We start from the raw sequence: 19,389 nt of genomic DNA, 5'->3' as shown, positions 1-19,389 counted from the left end.
CACCTCAAAATAGAAGCACAAAATCATAAAAAATTATGATTTAAACCCTTGCAACTATGGTTTTGCAACTATGGTTAAGTACCCATGTTCTACATTTTTTTAAAATTATGTCAAACACATTAATGATATTTGTGATTCACTTTTTCTATGGTTTGAATGTCATAGAATTCAAAAAAAATTATATTGTGCATCAGTTCCATGGAGTAACACCTTAAAATAGAAGCACAAAATAAAATAAAAATATGATTTGAACCCTTATAACTATAGTTAAGTACCCATGTTCTGCATTTTTTAAAATTATGTCGAACACATTAATGATATTTGTGACTCACTTTTTCTATGATTTGATTGTCTTAGAATCCAAAAAAAATTATATCGTGCACCTGTTACATGGAATAACACCTTAAAACAGAAGCACAAAATCAAAAAAATTATGATTTGAACCCTTGCAACTATGTTTAAGTACCCATGTACTACATTTTTTTAAAATTATATCGAACACATTAATGATATTTGTGACTCGCTTTTTCTATGGTTTGGTCGTCAAAGAATCCAAAAAAAAATATTTCATGCACCAGTTTCATGAAATGACACCTCAAAATAGAAGCACAAAATCAAAAAAACTATAATTTCAACCCTTATAACTATGGTTAAATTAGTCTTCATAATGCATAAAATAATAAATTACAATTAGCTTTTGTAGTGTAAAATTAGTGAGGGTGAGACGAAATAGGATTATTTTGAAAATATAAAAAAAGACCCAAAAAAATGAGGGTTTTTAAAAAAAACTCAGCATTAAAATGAGGGTATAGGGAGTAAAAGGATGTGAACAACAATTCTATCTGAATTCTAATTTACAGCGGGAACTTGAAACCACAACCACTTGATCCTCACCTATCAACTGGTTTTTCGTTGCGATTATTTTACCAGTAGGAATGTAGAATATACATGTTTATTGGGCCCATTGTAGCACAATCACAGCTTGCTACAGGATACAACCAACAGCCACACATTAAATGTATAACAATAACATTTTTATATAAAAGATTAATTTTTCCCAGTTCCTTTCCTCTTCACAAATAAATGTGTATCAATCTTGACATGAGTAATTGGAACATTTGTTTTTAATAAGATTAAAATGAACAAATGACTAGCATATACTTGCTTCAGTCAGACTGCACTGACTCGGTGACGGGAGGTATACAATCTATCTTGTACCTTAGCACCTACAGTCCATATATGATAAGTAACACATCAGATAATTGTACCATTTTCAGTACATGCCCAGTCCATGAGCAACAAATACTGTCATAGGAAGAAATAAGTAAAGGAACCCCAACACTAACAAGAAAAAATGAAATTGAAAAACATATGTGAAGCCAGGCCAATGCGTAGCAACAAAAAAATAAACCAATCCCGCAATAAAACAATGAGCAAATAATATGATAGTGATGACCAAAGGAGAACCACCGCACGATAACAATGAACAGATCATGTTTTAGTGATGACTCATATCCCCCCAGGAACACATGGTAGTATCTAATCAGATTTCAGATTTCCTATGCAATTTGATCAGTATCTAATCATGTGATAGTTTGCATCTCACTGAATTCGTCAACATGCCTATATACATTACCTTTTTGAAAAACGTTGAATATGTGTTGTCCCAGATCAGTTTATAGCTTCCAGCCATTAACGTGCAGAAGTTCCCCTAACATTTTAGGCATAAAAACTAAGATGAGTATATAAATATCAAATGCCTAGTTAAATAATTAAGCTGCAACAAACATGACAAACTCACTTGGTCAGACTCATAACGGCCGTAAGGTAACATCAGCTGTGTTAGGTGTCATAATGAATCAGCCACCATAAAAATTAGAAACAGCAAAACAAACATCGTGAAAGGGAACAAAACACAACAAAACATTATGAATGGCGGATGACAGCTAATGGCTGATGGCATGGCAGACAAAATAAAAATAATATATATGTATAAATACTAAAAAAATCAGATATAAATAAAATAAAATAAAAATACAAACAAAATGCGTCAAGAACCATAGACTAAAGTCTAAATATCACAAGTCTCATAAGAACATTGTCATAAACTATTAACAACATCAATTTTATTTAGTTCAAGAGTTCAAAGCAACAACAAAATCATAAAAAGAAATGCAAACACAGTAAAAATATTAGAATTCAGAAAAAGAAAAAATATCTATAATGCAGAGAAAACGGAGAAGATGAATTGAAAACAGAGACTAAGAATTGAAAACAGAGAAGAATTAAAAAAATAGAATATAATTTAAAAAAAAAAACAGAGAAGATGAACTGAAAACATAGAAAAAGAGTGAATGATCCAAGTGAAGACAAACTGAAAACAAGAATCAGAAAAAGAGGGAAAGACCCAGGTGAAGAAGGCAAACTGAAAACAAGAATAAAAAAAAAAAAGACTCAGTTGAAGAACATGAAGTAGACGAAGAATGGTGAGGAAAAAAAAGGGATGAAAGGAAGAAAAAAAAAGGGGGAAAAAACTGTTAGTGGTGATCTCTAGGGCTCCAGCCATTGCAGTTGGTGGTGGTTGGAGAAGGTCACCGAAGCTTAGAGGTGGATGCTCTTGGCAGTGGGGCAATGAGAGAAGAGAGTGTTGTTAAATGGAAGGACAAAGTAAAAACAAACTAAAAATATATGAAAAGGCAAAGAAATTGAACAGTGCATGTTACTGCTCTTTAAATAACCTTAAATACTCAAATAAATTGTAGGGGGTGGCCATAGTGGGCAACATATTGGAAATGGCGGACGATGCCATAAAACACAATATTGCAGATTGTGAATGGTGAAGAGCTTGCAAAATGCCACACAATACTGTCATTGTGGTGCTATAACCGCCATTTAACAACATTGGGTGAAAATGAACTAGGTGAGGGCCTAAGAAATTGAAGATGAGAATGGCTGATGAAGAATAACATCAGAAATGCTTCTGGAGAAATCAATTGAGGATATGATACAGAGAACAAAAGAGAAATGTCATTCAAACTTACAGTTTTTTCCCCAGTAGGACTTACAAACTCCAAACTAAATCCAATATCCTGACAAATAATAAAAGAGAGATCACTACAAAGGGACGCCAATGGAAAATATCATAACATTTTGAAATCAAGGTGCAGCAGCACAGCAATAATACCATATTTATCTTGCCTTGTACCAATGAAAAATCCCACGCAATGTATGAGTTTACAGCATCAACAGAGAGTAAAACCTGAAGTAGGATAGAAAAACTTCTATCATATTAACATCATAAAACAGCACAAACATTTTCTTGAGTAATAACAAATAAAAGAGTCATAGATTCATTCAGTAGAAAATCCCAAATGAGATAACGGTAGCACTAAATCATGCACAAATTACAAAAAGACAAAAAAGTTTATAAAGTGTGCAAAGAAATAATTTATAAATTAAATAAATTGACAACAATTATTTGCCAATCATGCTAGTAGTTCTACTAATGCTGTTAGGAGTCGTCCCACATTGAGTGGTACTTAAGCCTAGAGACTCTCCCACGTCTAATCTGTTTCTGCAGGTTTGTGCTCTTCTCTGTTCTGCTTCAAGACCTCCAATGTTGATCTCTTTCCTTTTGTGTAGTTTGCATTTTGCAATTCACATCCCTATGCTATTGGTTTGTTAATTGTATCTTATGGATAATGTGTGCCTGGACTATGTCACTTTGGCTTTTGATGATCAATGAGAAAAATGCCTTCAATATAGTTTGTTTTAGCAGTTGTATGTGTGCAGTATAAATTACTTTTGTATACATAAAATTCAACATAGAGGTCATCTCACTATCCCACTAGAATCTTTTGGGCTACTATTTGAGATTGACAACTATGGTCATAACCGTAACTTGCTAATATCATAATAAAAAAAGACAAGTTAATAAATTCACAAGCCTTGTACGTATACCTCATAAGTTTTCCCAGCTGGAACATTTATCTCTTTGTAGTCATCATTTTTCCTGAAATGAACCAACTTCAAAAACTTGAAATTAGAGAAAATCATACAAAAAAGTAAGATTTATTATTTACCTTGCTTCCAATGCACCAGCAACCTCTGCTGAAATAAAGAAAGGTGCATTTGCAAAGACCTCACTGATAAAAAAAAAACACAAAACCTAGCAGGTTCGTCAACAAGAATTAGAAATCTTGCAGAAGTGAGAACAGTAACAGATTTCATGTTGGAAACTCTAAAGTCTAACATACAAGTTCAACCTAAAACCTTAGGTTGATAGGGGGAGGCAGTTGCAAAGCAAAATATAAAAAAAATGGAACATATGAACACATACAGCTAAGACAGTTGTTCAGAAAGTTGAACATGATAGGACGGTTATGTGATGTGTCTTTAGGCAGTTTATCTAAGAAGTTATGCATCTGAATCATTAGTGTTTGTCTGTTTAGACAGTTATTTGTATGATAGTTATTGGCTATTGCGTTGTGTTCTATATGTATAGGGCACGGAAGTTTCTGTATTAAGTGAGTAATTAGTATTGGCAGGTCTGTGACCTTTTTCTGGTTTAATACTTTAATCCAGATAATATCTAAACAAAACTACCCAGTTTATGCTGATCAAAAAAAGAAAAAAATACCCAGTTTAGGTGTGCAATTCTCTTAAGTCTAACAAAAAACAGTGAATCCAATCTTCAAGCTCATAACACATAATGGAGCAGCTCTACTTGTAGCCTAAAATCCAATCTTCAATGGAAGGTTAAAGATCATTGAGATTAACTATTAATTTGCATCAGAAAAGTTCAGCCAGAGAAACTAATGATCAGTTGATAGATATTGTCAAGTCCCTTAGACATCCTCAGGTCAATCATATGGTAAGTGGTAACAGTTGGTGCATGAGATAAATACACTCCAGCATGAATGGAGTGTTAGAATAGAATATTAAATTAAGGATTCTTATTTTATCTGTTAAATATAGCATATGTAACACGTGTATTACGTGTGTAATTAGTTTTAACCATATGTAACATATCATTAGGACTTTATTAGCCTTTATCACTACACCCCATTCATGTAAGTATAAATACCATAGTGTGATCTAGGGGTCTGTATTAGAAACAATTTCCTAAATTCTAATGTGGTATCAGAGCCTAGTTTGATCTAGGGGTCTGTATTAATCTAAGATTTTGTAAACAGGATCTGTATGATAGAAACTTATCATCCAACATAGGGTTATTAAAAAGTCATGAATGGTGTAAGAGTCATTTTGATTTTACGAGTACAAACCTCTATATTTGAGTGTGTGAAATTTCTAAAATAAAATTTACGGAACACCTAACCAGTTGTATTTGGAAAGCCATTGTCTCAAAATATCAATACATAAATAATGATAAGTTGTAGATAATTTCCATGAATTCTGCATGAAAACCAATGTAGTGTAATAAAACAATTTAAAATTATTAACAATTATTACCCAAAAGTTAAAAGCATGAGAAACATCAAGATGAGCATTATCGTACCTGATAAATGTCAAAAACCTTTCCAACTCCATGGTATAGACATCAACAGCTTGTTCCAAGACGGTGATTTGTTCCATTTTTCTATCAAATTATACCCAGAGAGAGAAGATAAAGTGTTACAAAAATCCTCCATGTTCTAAAAGACTACCAAAACACCACATCTTCCATGGAAGGAAATTAAAAAGCCTCTCAATCTCTCTAAAAAATACAACAAGTCCCATAAACAGCTTGTGAGCTGACACCAAATGGAAGCAAGATGTCCAATTCTGTATCATGATAAAATGATGGGCAAAACTTATATAAGGTTCCATAGGTGCTGTTTGTGCAATTCTCCCATCAAAATTGGAGTTTTAACTTGGCAATTTGCAAGATAAAAATTTGCATTAAAGGATTATGCAAATTACCTTGGTGAAACTCCAATTTTGATTGGAGAACGTGTAAACAACACTTGAGGAACTGTAAACAAGTTATTTCCTAAAATAACCTTCTAGCTCAAATGAGTTCTAAAACATCACTTAACCGAAGCGCCAAATAAAAGAAAACAAGGAACATCTCAACAAGACGACCCTTGTTCTCAGTTCCATGATATGCACACGATTCAGGTTAAAAAAATGGGTGGTGCTTGTTACATTGAATAAATTAATGATATTAGAAATATTTTTAATTCATCATATTCCTGCTGAGCAAAAAAAAAAAATCATCATATTCCTAAGAATAGCAAAAATCCAAGCCAGCGAGTAGAAAACCCCATGATGTTTGAAGTTGTAGCAGACATATGTCTGTTATAGAAAAGATGATCATCAGTAGAAAAGTTCTTTTTTCCATTAACCAATTGATTATATCCAAGTTACTTACTATTAAATAAAACTCAGATTGGAAAAATAAAAAATTTCATGATTCGACAGTCATTTCCAAGCTAAAGACAGAAGAGGATCCCGGTGAGTCATGTCCTATTCCAATACATTAGACTTTACATAATTGCTGGTCCTCAATATTCATAGAAACAATAGTAATTTAGCAAAATCAATCATAAAACCCCACAATTAAAGTATTAAACTACCACAGATGCAGAGTATCTCACAAATTGTTAGCATCATATCGTGCCCATGATAATGAAAGGAAGAGTTGAATAGAAAGAATCATTGAGGTGAGGCTGTACAAGGGTGGTCCATAGCGATGACGCTGTTCCTCCATTGGCCTACCAGAAGATAAGAGTTGTTGTTATTATTATTATTATCATCATCATCATCATATGCAAATATGAAGAAAGAAAACTCGAACAACATTGAAAAACAGTAATTTTTGTACCCATCGTCGTCATTTATCTGCCGAGTAAAATCAAGCAATACCTACAACTCACAGAAATATGTCTTAGAATGAGTAAAGATGACAAGTACTATTCCAAAGCCAAATACATAGAATTTAGTTCAAATACAAACAAATTGATCAGAAAAGTAAAGATGATGATATCAGTCACAAATCAAGATGATCAGAAAAACCTGAAAAATGGAGCTAGCCTCATTTGGAAACATTGAAATTACACATTTGTTCCCTATAATTTTAACAACTTTCCCTTTTAGTCCATATAATTGTAATTTTTTATCCTTTTGGTTCTTGCTATCAAGCGTTGACTAACGTTGTTTGAAAAGAATGTGGTGTGGCTCATTTAATCCACTTTCATCTCGAATGGTGTTAGGCAACTTTAGACATCAAGGAGAAAAAAGGTGATTGCAAATATAGGAACTAAAAGGGGATGTTGTTACAACTATAGGGACCAAATGGGTAATTAAACCTAAAATGTATAAGCTAAAACAAGTTGCACAAGTAGACAGTGTGAAAGAATAGATGCAAAACAGGAAAAAGAATAATAGGCCAGCACAGCCATGTGTTAACAATTTAAGATAGCAATACCTGAGGAACCCCAACAAGGTACTTCACAAGTGTTTTATAGACTCCTGTTGCAGAACCAAGCTGAGCTAATTGCCTTCTCCTGTGACCAGAAAGTTGTTTAATATATATCTTATTAATTCATGCAAAACCAACCATACAAGGGTTGAGCCTCACCTGTCCATTTGCTGTTTCCACAGCAAAGCATATCGATCATGTATGCTACCACCAGAATTTACCAAAGTGTCAACCTCTGCTTGTTTATTCCTCTCTGAGCGTTCCCGTTGTTGTCTAATTAGTGTTCCTCGAAAATCTTGAGGCAAATATGTCATAACTGCATATAAATTTTGTTGAGTTAAAGATAAAAGAGGTACATTAGAATATATGAACAATATACAATAGTATCTCACTTATATATTAAAATATCTTAAGATTAGTTTCCATATTATCTCCTAGGATTGGTTGCCATATTTCCTTATTATCATTTGTTTCCTTATTGTGTTTGGATTATGATTTTAGATCAGTATAAATAAGGTTAATGATATACATTTTTTATTTTTCTAATCGGGGGTCTACAGTACCCCCTCCAAAAAAAAATCACCTTGTCCCTATGTTGAAATTTTGCTAAAGATTCCTGGATGTTCACCAGAGTTCTTGAAGTCCAGGTAGAGATGGCAATGGATAATGGACCCAATAGATACCCACGAAAATAACCCATGATAGATAGGGTAATTACCCTATCCTGGATAATGTTCACCAGAGTTCTGCTGTCACATTCCAGCTGTCCATGTGCTGCTTATTCAAAACGACGTCGCATAACAGTTGTGTTAATATTTAATCGTGAACCCACTCCATGGAAATCATGAAAATGGTATCGCTTTGAAGGGGCAGTACAGGGACAGCAGAGAAGCCAATCTCATACTGTAACACCCCGTTTTTTGTAAAATAAATTAAAAATGATTTTACTTAAAAATAAATAGAGTTTTAGAAAAATAATGAGATTTTAGTAATTAAATAAATAAGGAGAAATGATTTTATTAATTTAAATAATGTTTATAAGGTAAATAAAATAAATATGTGCTTTTTTAGGAAATGAAAAAAAAAAGATGTTTCATTTCTTCATTTGATAAAGAATAAAATAGAGTTTCTTTTTATAAAATAAACTAAATTAGAGTAAATAATAGGTTGAGAGTACCCTAACTATAAATAGAGGCATATTAGGTTAATTTTTACATTTAGGACACGTCTTTACACTCTCTCTTCCTCTCAAATTTGTTTTCCCTTTTCCCTCTCCCAAAATCTTCTCTTTTTCCCACATACACTCACTCAAACATATCCTAATAAAACTACGATCCCGGACTCGTTAACCGTTGCATCATCGTGAAATTTGAACAACAGGTTCGGAACTCATTTTTGCACATTTCCACTGTTGGGATTTGCGAAATAATGTCTGTTGTGAGAGAAACGTCCCTCGCACAGAGTTTTTTTTTTCGCATACACCAAAACATGTGAATTGCAAAATGCAAACTACTGTTGTATTGTTTGTAATATTTTATAATTATGCTCGTACTGTTATATAGAAGTTCTTTCAATTGTATTTTATTTGAATGTAAGTTTTTTTAATCAACCCCCCAAAATATATATATATATATATATATATATATATATATATATATGGGGCAGTGTTATCAATGGCAAAAGGACAAAATTCCGCCATATACCCAGGCCATGGCCGCTATTTAACAACACTGATATGGGGACGGTCCCTAACAGCAAGCCTATTCGTTGATTGCAGCTTTAGTTCCAAATCCTAGTATGAAGCAAGACCGCATGAGGTAGAGGTTATAGTGTCACTTGGGATGAGATGGCTCATTTGAGCAATGAAACATGAAATATAAGATGGACAGAGCAATTAGCAGGCAGTTGAAGCTTATAGGCAGCCTATCTCACCCTTCTCACCACCTGAAATAGGGCATCGAATCATGGATTCAGTTTCTCATGTTTTTTTGGCTAGCACTCGTAGTCTACATAGTTGGAGTTTGAGAAAGACCCAATGTCCAACTTGATAATGCAGCGCCAAATGGACTTTATCAGCTTGAGCCTTCAAGCAATTTCAGGCCTTCACAAGAGTAGCTTGCAACTGCTAATAACACAACTTTCTGGTGTCATTTGGTTGACTTGCTCCACATAGGATGGAACTGTAGTTCCCTAAAGCAAGGGTAGAGGATTCCAGCCATGCAGGGTGTCAGACTGTATTTGGTATTATAACAAATACATTGGAGCTGTGGTATTTGATATTGTAGCAAAACCTTGCCTAGCTTAACCAGTGAGGATATTGTCTAGGCTTGTGCCCTATTAAACACTTGAACTAGGTCTCCAAACATTTGTTAATCATCTCCATTGCCCATCAGACTGCAGGTTGTAGGCAGAACTGAAGTTGAGTTTGATTGCTGCTTTCTTGAATAATTCGGTGCAAAAGTGGCTTAGAAAAACATTGTATCTGCCAATCACCGTGCTAGCTGGAAATCCATGTAAATAAACACTCTCAAATTAAAATTGCTGCAATAGCAAGTACAATGAAGGGATGACTAAGTGGAATAAAATGGGGGTACTTAGTAGGGCGATCCACCTCGATTAAAAGACACATGACTTTTTCCAGTGTTTTACATCACTATTTGTTTCATTTTATCTCTCTTCTTGGTGATTTATAACCTCAACTACTAAGATCCGCCTTCTTTGGTTCAAGTCATGCACTGTGAGATTAGATATAACCTAGACCAACGACTTTCCTAGAGACATGAGCCAGCGACATTGCTTTCCCAGATAAATCAGTCTAGCCTAGCAACTTCACCAGAGGTATGAGTTAACCACACGGTTTTCCCAAAGATATCAGCCTGTTCTTGCGGTTTTCCCAAAGACATAAGCTTGGTCAGCTGGCCCTGCAATACTCGAAGCATCCTAGTTCCTCCGTTACACAGTCTCAAATTGTATAGTTTGATGTCATTTATTTAAAGAACTTATTTGTAATAAGGTTACAGTTTCGTAAACTTTTAGCTGGAGGGGGAGTGTTAGAATATAAGAAAATCTCATTATATATTAGATTATCCTCTAGGATTAGTTTCCCTCTTTCTGCATTATCTCCTAGTATTAAATATCATATTTCCTTATTTATATATGTTTTGCTTCCTTGTTTAGGATTATGATTAGTATAATTTGTGTTTCATTCTTTTTATCTTCTTCTCCCAACACCAAATACCCTGTAATTCAACATAGGTAAAAGCAGAGAGTTTTACATACAGTTCAATACTTGTCTAGACAGTAACTATAGAAAAAACTAAAAAAACATGTTATAAAACAATCTCCAGCCAGCTTAAAGAGGAAATTGCTTTTCCAAATAGGTTTAGTCTTTTACATTTCTCTTTCTAGAAGCCACTCTACAAGTCTGACACATTTTATTCACACTTTTTAAACCTACCATAAATTTCCCATGTCTCTCCTTATTTTCCTGTATACACATACTTAAGATTTTAAGGAAGGAAAGAACATGTGATTATTTGAGAGAATACTTAGAGTGAAATTGCACGAGTGAAAAACACACTCAACCTTGGGAATACATATACAGAATAATCACATAGGAAAAAAAATTTTAAAAAAACACAAGATGCAACTTACAAGAAAGAATAATTAGGCTAATAATTCTAATTTAATTTACAATGAATCAAAATTCTAACTTCATTTCCAAAGTTACAATGAATCAACGCATCTTGCATAGTGGAACAGGTTTATATTATGTAGTTTCTAACACACATTCTATAGACTTAGGGTTTGCTTTATGATTTCCACCAAGACAAATAATATAAAATAACTATGTGTAGAAACAGAAACCAAATACAAGAAAGCAAAACGAATTTTACCACAACAAATTGAAATTGATACTCAGGAAATCAGAAGCTTGTTAACTATTGAAAACAAGCATTCGAGTCAAAGGCAAGGTGGTACCTGTGTTAAATACATGTTCAGCATTTTTAGTTTGGAAAGATTCCAAAGCCTTCAATGTAATATGAAGTTTATCTTTCAGTTTCCCAAGCGTAATGGCAAATTCAACACTGTCAGCTGTGGACTGCTGCTTCAGCTGCATCCATAAAATGTGTTTTTACTTTAAATCGTTTTACAATTGAAGGGAAATCATGAAGTTATCATATACTGTATGTATTCATGAGTTACAATCAAAGTCAGTTAAAGACAAGGAAAATGAATTTAAAAGATATACATTACCGCCTCTGGCCAATTAGAACTCTGAAGTAAAAAAATTGTTTCTTCTATGTACTCTCGATTCTTCCACATGTTCTCATCCATTTTGTGCGGAGGTTGCTGGTCAGCTTCATTTATTAAGATGCTCTCTCCTAACAAAAAGAAAAGAACGATTCAGACACAAGGGCAGCGAAGTAAATGCAGGCAAAGAAGAAGAAGAAGAAGAAAGGAACCAACCTTGGATAGGAGGATGCTGAGTGAGAAAATCATTAGCCATTGAACGAATCTGAGAAGAAAGCGTGGAGACATGAGCAGAAAGAGGAGTAAAAGGGTGTTTGTCGTAATAAGAGGCCAGAAAGGCCCTAGTTATGGGCACTAGACCCTCTGTAGAAGCCATCGGGATCGAAATCGGAATCGGAACCGGAACCGGATCGGATCAATCAACCTCTCTTCTCTTCTTTTGCTTTGGAATATTCTCTTCTATTCTGTTTACTCCAAGCCAAGGTCAGGTCTAAGTCGGCGGCAGTATAGAACAACAACTGTCAACGGCTTGCCCATCACAACAAATCCCGTTTTACCAATGTTTATCTTTCTATTAATTATTTTAATATTTCATCTCCTTCCCGTCTAAGTCTAATGAAATTACAAGGTTAATACGAAGAATAGTATTTTAATGTTTTGTTTTATGTTGTATAAAATAAATATGTTTAATTATAGTATTATAATTAGTTTGAAGTAAATAAATATTTTTAAATGTATATATCATTATGATAAATAACTCATTGATAAAAAATTTAAAAATTAATTTTAAAATAAAAATAAACTATTAACTATGTGAAGAATCTAATTGGAAATGAAATAATATCTATAGTATTTGTAAGAGCAGAACAAAATCTTGTAGATCTTTTAACAAAAAAATTCACAAGGGATATGGTGTGTAAAATATTATTGGAATGACACTTAAGACCATATCTAATTAATTGGCGTTAATGGAGACCTGGCTCACACTTGAGTAGCATCAAGTCTTGAATTCAATGGTAAAAGTACATTATTATAATTTAATGAGTTTATAACATGCATGTGTTGAAGTGTTTATTATGGGACACTTCTGATAAAGTCTACCTATATGGGAGTGAAATGTGATCACTTCTTGGAGTTAAGGGCTTGACTCTTAAAGCTCTCATGAAAAGTATATATGTGATACAAGATCTTATCAAATATGTTACTTTTATAATCCAGTCAATGGTGCTGAGATTACATGTGTAAGCTATACAGGTTTGTTCTAATGATTAGTTGGTTCAAATTAACTTTATCTACCACAATATTTAAGATGAGGGAAACTCATGACTTATTAAGTGAGGGAAACTCATGACTTATTAAGTAAAGGTTCAAATCATGAGATACTTTTTTTTTTATCTAAAATCATGTGATTTATGAAATAATGAGATTTGGATATATGTTGAAAATATGAGGGATTGTGAAAAAAAATTCAAAGTTATGTGACTCTTCACCAAAATAAAATCAATATACATGCAGAAAAAAGAAAACAACATAAGCTTAATTATAAATAACTAGATTCTTTGTATCCAAATAATTTTATTCCTTTTGTGTGCATAGAGTATTAATGAAACTATTATTTTTACATATTGCCATTAACGATATGCTTGATTGTGAGACTGCAAATTGTATTAGGAAATTTCGTTGTATCTCAAAGAGAATTCACCAAAATATTGCATCCAATTTTATAGATGTTGATGGGGTGAATCGAAACTAAAAGTTAATGTTTACACATGCCTTTGAGACGTCCTTCTCTCTTCTTTGTTGGGGAACCATCACCACTAGCACCAACAACATTTGCACTTATTAAAATTGGTCAAATAAAAGTTAATTATATTAAGGTCCTAAACGCATATTGATTTAATTTCGATTGTAAGTCTATAATGAATAAAAAATCATTTGTTGGTTAAATTCATTATAAGAAATTATTTTCTTAATTTATTTTGATTCTCAAAACAAATTTCTGTCATTGTCATACATTATTTTTATCCTTCGAGAAATCGAAGTTATCACATCTCAAAAATATGTTTTCAAATGCTTAGAAATAAGATCTAAATGTTGCTGTTAGTACTAACTAATGTTAGTTGACACAAATTTCTTGTATTTCTTAATTAAATGATTTAACTATTGAATCTTAACCTTGAATATAATGAAATAAATCATATTAAAAAATAAATATATATCTTATATATATATATATATATATATATTTTTTTTTTTTTGTAGTTCATGATAGAGATTAATTATGATTCTGACGTTTATACTATTATTATTATGTTCAGGAAAAAAAATATTGTTTAGTAGTAATTAATAGAATAACTATAAATAATAATGGAAAAAGAAAAGGTGGATCCAAACGGGATGTTTATTTTATTTTATTTTTTTTGTAGTGATTGGATGGTCGAAGAAGTCGCACAAACCGCCTAACCCATCGAGGATAAAATAACAACGTAATGGTCTACGTCGTTTAGGCATATATATGTATTACACTAATAAATGATAATCAACTATGAATATATAATTGCAGTCATTCATATTTGTACCAGAAGCTTTAAATTACGATAATTAGGTGATAAACAAACAAAAAGATAAGTTGTCTAGATGCACAGAAATATCTTCGAGGAATAAGTGACAGCCGTCCTCCCTCGGCACCGCGAAATGGTTCCTAGCCATACAATTATTTTAATCTCCGATTTCTTAAGATTATTTTATCGATGATGATGCTAAACAATGGCATTATTAAAAGCTGACTTTAAGGTGAAGTTTTGTATTTTTTTTTCTTACATTTTATCTTTTCATTTAAAAAGGGGTTTTCTCTAGAAGAATTAATATCCATAGCAAAAGATCTTTTGCTATGGGTTAGAAGAATTAATATGTTTATTTATTATTTTACGTCATCTTTTTTAATGAAATTAAATATATTTTATGGGTATTTAATTAATATATATATATATAATATAAAAATGAATATTAAAAATTACAGAAACTTTTACTTTTATAAAATTTTACCATAACCATATTGATGCTATTAATTCTACTTATCATAGATATATATATCGTATTTTTGTGTGTGTGAATGAAATTTGAACAACTTCATACAAATAATTCAAACTCACCAGCTAACCCTAGTGATACTATCATGCACACTTCCATAGAATAGATTTATTATGTATTTTATAACTATATTTGAAATGTTTTAATAACTTTTTAATTAAGTTAAAGAGTTCTATTTGTAATGTTTTAGTGACTAGTTGGTTATCTTTGAATATTTTCTTAAATTAAGTTACATATTTTACTTTTAATCAATGTATTTGTTTTAGTGATTTTCGTAATTAATATTGGTATTAAATTCATAATTTATTAGTTTGTCTAGCAAACACATAATGATAATGTTCCGGAAGTTATTTCAGTCATCTTTTATATTTTTTTTACTATAATAACATTTTTTAAAACGTTAAATTTTAATTTTTATATTTTCTTTTCTTTTTTAAAAAAGATTTATTAAATTTTATTATTATCTTTCTTAAATAAAATATATTTAATTAGTATTTTTACTTTTTCCTGGTACACATTTTTTATATTAAATTATTTATTTTAAATATTTTATTATTAATAATATTTAATTTTTTATTTTAAAATTATATTGATAGTGATAAATGTTAACTTTATTTTATTTTTCTATAATTTTTTGAATAATTTTATATTAGATAATTTATTTTAATTATTATGTTAATTAATATAATAAAATTATAATGTTTTGAATATTTTTTAATTTATTTTAAATAAATATTTTAAAATATAGTATAAGATACACAATGTAACAATAGAAACTAAAAATTTACAAGTTTTTTGATTAATTTGAAGCAACCAATAAGCATTGTGGCATGTAGTCATAAAACTTATATTAAAGTCGAACTTATATATAGGAAGAGAAGGAAGGAAGGGGATATATATGTGCTCCTTCACCAAACCGTCCTTGGGGGCATTTAACAGTTGACCTCCTCCCGTAGCATTTAGCAATGACGAAGGTACACCCAAACGCTAACGCATCTGTGTGTGTGTCGGAGACGGAGACGGAGAAGCCAAATAAAAATAGTGATGCAATGGCAGTGGTGCTAACAGTGTGGAAGAAGTCTCTGTTGCCAAACTGCAACGGATTCACCGTTTTCGACACCCAACGAGGGAATCTGGTGTTTAGGGTCGATAATTACGTCGCGCGGAATAAGGATCAGATACTTCTCATGGACGCTGCTGGCACACCTCTCCTCACCATCCGCCGCAAGGTATATATATTCATTCATTCATTCATTCATTTGTATGTCTTTATTGTATTGATTCTTATTTCATTAATTCGTCGATCGATCAGAGGCTAAGCTTGGTATCAGACACTTGGCTGGTGTTTGAAGGAGAGGGCTCCGTCAAACAGAAACTGCTTTTTACAGCCGCGAGGAAGAACGTCAACGCCAAGTGTACTTTGGCACACATCTTCAACATCAAGAAGGAAGTAGCATATGAGATAGAGGGATCATACGCCCAACGTTGCTGCACGTTTTACAACAACAATAAGATAAAAGTTGCAGAGATGAAGATGAAAGAAACTTTTGGCGCAGATATCTTCCGTCTCTTCGTACAGCCTCACATGGACACCACTCTCGCCATGGCCTTTGTCATCCTCCTTGATCACATGTTTCCATCTCCATCTCGATCATCCTTCACTATCACTTTTTGATATATATTTCGGATTCCCTTGTAACCCTTCAAAGTTAAAATCCTCCAGCTTGGTTTCTTCATTTTATACAAAATCCCAAGCTCGATCTCACTGAGGATGTAAATAACAAGCATGTATATCATTTATCATAAAAAAGATGGTTGAATATTGATTTCTTCCCGTTATAAAAATTAAATTGATGTTACTTAATTAATTTTTTTTAAAAGAAATACTTAATTTGATTTTTGAACCTAGTAGCTTGGTAATTTTTCTAACACAAATAAAATATCCAGCGGAATCCAATTTATAATTTCTAAGACCATCTACAGTATATAATTGCTCAAATAAATTACTTATCTTAAATGTATTGATCTTACAAATTTAAGAACTCTTGCAAAATATTTACTTCAACGCTAAGGTTTGTTAACACCAATATTTTAACCTAAGACATCAAATTTTATGATTACAAAATTAATGATATATATATATACCAATTAAGCAATATTATTTATATAATCAAGTCACTTAATATATAAATGCATTGTGAAGTCACTTACCCCCGCTTCAAGAAAATATTTGATGAGTAATATTGTTTAAATTTAAACCATTCACAAAAATACACCCAAAAATGCTTAATTCACTCAAAGAAATTGATCATATATTAATATAAAAAATATTTAGTATTAAGATGGCCTCATGTTAATATAAAATTTATCTAACCCAAATTAAATTGTTAATATATATATATATATATATATATATATATATATATATATATAGAGACTTTATTAATAGTATAGGTAATGGACATGATCGCATTTAGAACCTGGTCTTGGCTAAAGGTAAAATCAAGAGGTTTTTCATATTCGTGCTACGACTGGTCTGTGCAGCCTGCCGTGTCTAAAGTTCACTGATAAAATGATAAAACAGGAGCGTGTTTATACTGGAGACAGAGACTGTAGAGGAGGTTTCTAAGAACTCTGAAGAAAGTTGATGCTTCATTGACGTGACATGCCTCATGGGCATGGGTGCAGATTTTGGATTGCAAGAGTGATGTTCTGGGAGGAGAGGGGCTATTCTACTCTATTAGGAAAGTTCATACCAAATCTGGTATAGTGGAAGCAAAATTTATAACATGTTTGGCTGGTAGTGAAGGTAACGGGGTGATCAGTAGGAAAGGGAACTGCGTATATCTGGTATTCGATGGACCTGCAATAGTTTGGTATTTATGACTCTCAGTGAGTATGGGGAATAAAGTGGCTGATGTCAGTCATGTGATCGGTTGGCTATATGCAGGGGTAATGACGATACAAAAAAAAAAAAGTGCAGGGGCGATTCTTAAACCAATACGTTGCATGTTGGTTGGTCGTGTAGGGTATAGGAACTAGGAAGGGGTGACTTTAAATTTCAATGTCTATTTTGCTTTGAAAAATTTATGGGTGATAAGGTTGTATTCATGGATGCCATACTGTCGAGTTGGTCTATGAGCTATCATCTCGTTATGTGCTTTCTTTTGGCCTATCTTGGCACTTGTTGTGCTTAATTAGAGGGTTCAGTTTTAATATGTTTCTATTTGCCTGTAACATATAAAATCAAAATATAATGTAAATTTTGTTCATGATCTCATACAAACATATCAAAGAAATAAATAAATACATAATAAATTGCAAAAGAAAAGATGATTTGCTCATCATCATGGTCTAGATCATATGCATACACACATCAAGCGCATAAATATAATATAAATACTAACTCAAGCTCTATCCTATCTTTGTTAACTAGGTGGGGTAAGGGTTGCTCAAGAATAATCCCAATGTGCCTTCATAGTTGCTGCTCTTTGTAGGTGTTGGTGGTATGCAGCCGCCACTTAGGCGACCTCAACCACACTCGTCTTCTACTTGCCATCAACCTTGCTCAGAATTCTTACTACTACAACACCCTCATTCATGCCTTCTCCTAGAGCCCCGACCCCAACCATCACTTACACCTCTTTCCCTCTTCCTCTCCATGCCCCACCCACACTCTCCCACCCCACCCGACAACTTCACTTCTATTTCACCCGTGCGGCCGAGGTCAATGACATGGGTGCCCTCATCGTGCACCTCCACGAGCTTGTTAGATTATTTCTTGATGGGTATAACGTAGGATGTGGTATTTGGTAGGTTTGGAGGTAGAGGCATGTTTTGCGATTTTGGTGGATTCAATGAGCATTTGGACAAAGGTCTCGGTCTAGCGTAGTGGTGGCATGCGATGGCGTCATGGTTGTTAGTGATGTTAACTCAAATCTAGAAGACAATTCAAATCTCGTGCCATTTTTGCCTCTTATTTGGATGAAGCTGTGGTGGGGAGGTTTGTCGGTGGGTTTGGGGTAGCAGACGACGCTCGATGATCGTGGTGTGGCACGAGGTGGTTTTGTGTCTGTGAGGAAGCCGACAAGGATAAAGTGGAACATATTTGTTGTTTTTTTAGAGAAAAAAAAACACAGTGGTGCTAAAAACCGGTACTGTTTTAAATTATTTATTTCAAAATTTCCAAGTTAACAAAATCACTAACATTGCTAATGGAAATATGAAAAAAAAAACTAAAATAAAACTTTTGATAACTTAAAATATCAAAATAAAACTTTTTAAACTTAATATATCCAAATAAAACTTAAATGGACCAAGTGAAATTAAGTCTATAATATATACAACACCTTACCAATTAATTAAAATAACACAACAATGCACGTTAATCCGTTATTCTCGTGAACATATTACAGGTTCAACGAGACAGATATAAGATTCAAAGAGACATAATTACGTACATGGTCATCCCAAAATTTGCTATTGTTGTGTATAACAGTGGCACTAAAGCTCCTAGCTGGACTAATCCCAGTATCCGGGATGGGTATGGTAGCCAAGTGAACCAAGAAAACGGTAAAGCCAATGGTCAATGCAGAACCCATTTATCATTACAAACCATAATT

The 19,389-nt window shown here is 32.7% G+C and overlaps 2 protein-coding genes across 3 annotated transcripts; one reads left to right on the top strand and one right to left on the bottom strand.

Annotated features, from left to right (window-relative positions):
• Positions 1-867: 867 nt before the first annotated feature.
• LOC114390637 lies at positions 868-12,222 on the bottom strand. Of its 2 annotated transcripts, none has more exons than XM_028351447.1 (15): positions 11,894-12,222; positions 11,681-11,808; positions 11,405-11,537; positions 7,583-7,739; positions 7,430-7,508; positions 6,827-6,867; positions 6,678-6,716; positions 5,519-5,599; positions 4,083-4,145; positions 3,961-4,012; positions 3,185-3,259; positions 3,042-3,089; positions 1,802-1,837; positions 1,637-1,711; positions 868-1,226 (listed from the first exon to the last, which is right to left on the bottom strand). In XM_028351447.1, the coding sequence occupies exons 1-15, from the start codon at positions 12,051-12,053 to the stop codon at positions 1,167-1,169; spliced, it is 1,227 nt and encodes a 408-aa protein (XP_028207248.1). In that variant the 5' UTR covers positions 12,054-12,222; the 3' UTR covers positions 868-1,166. The 2 variants fall into 2 exon arrangements, with proteins under 2 accessions (XP_028207248.1, XP_028207247.1); XM_028351446.1 differs by having other exon boundaries at positions 6,600-6,716; positions 11,894-12,221.
• A 3,429-nt stretch (positions 12,223-15,651) lies between these two features.
• Positions 15,652-16,597, top strand: LOC114389592 (protein LURP-one-related 8-like). The gene is made up of 2 exons (XM_028350293.1): positions 15,652-15,996; positions 16,080-16,597. Exons 1-2 carry the CDS (start codon positions 15,733-15,735, stop codon positions 16,440-16,442), a joined length of 627 nt encoding a protein of 208 aa, XP_028206094.1. The 5' UTR covers positions 15,652-15,732; the 3' UTR covers positions 16,443-16,597.
• Positions 16,598-19,389: the final 2,792 nt, after the last annotated feature.

The sequence above is a fragment of the Glycine soja genome, chromosome 16 (assembly GCF_004193775.1).
Source record: "Glycine soja cultivar W05 chromosome 16, ASM419377v2, whole genome shotgun sequence".
Taxonomy (NCBI): Eukaryota; Viridiplantae; Streptophyta; class Magnoliopsida; order Fabales; family Fabaceae; genus Glycine; species Glycine soja.
The sequence above is the reverse complement of the archived record's forward strand: the minus strand, read 5'-3'. Positions and strand labels throughout refer to the sequence as shown.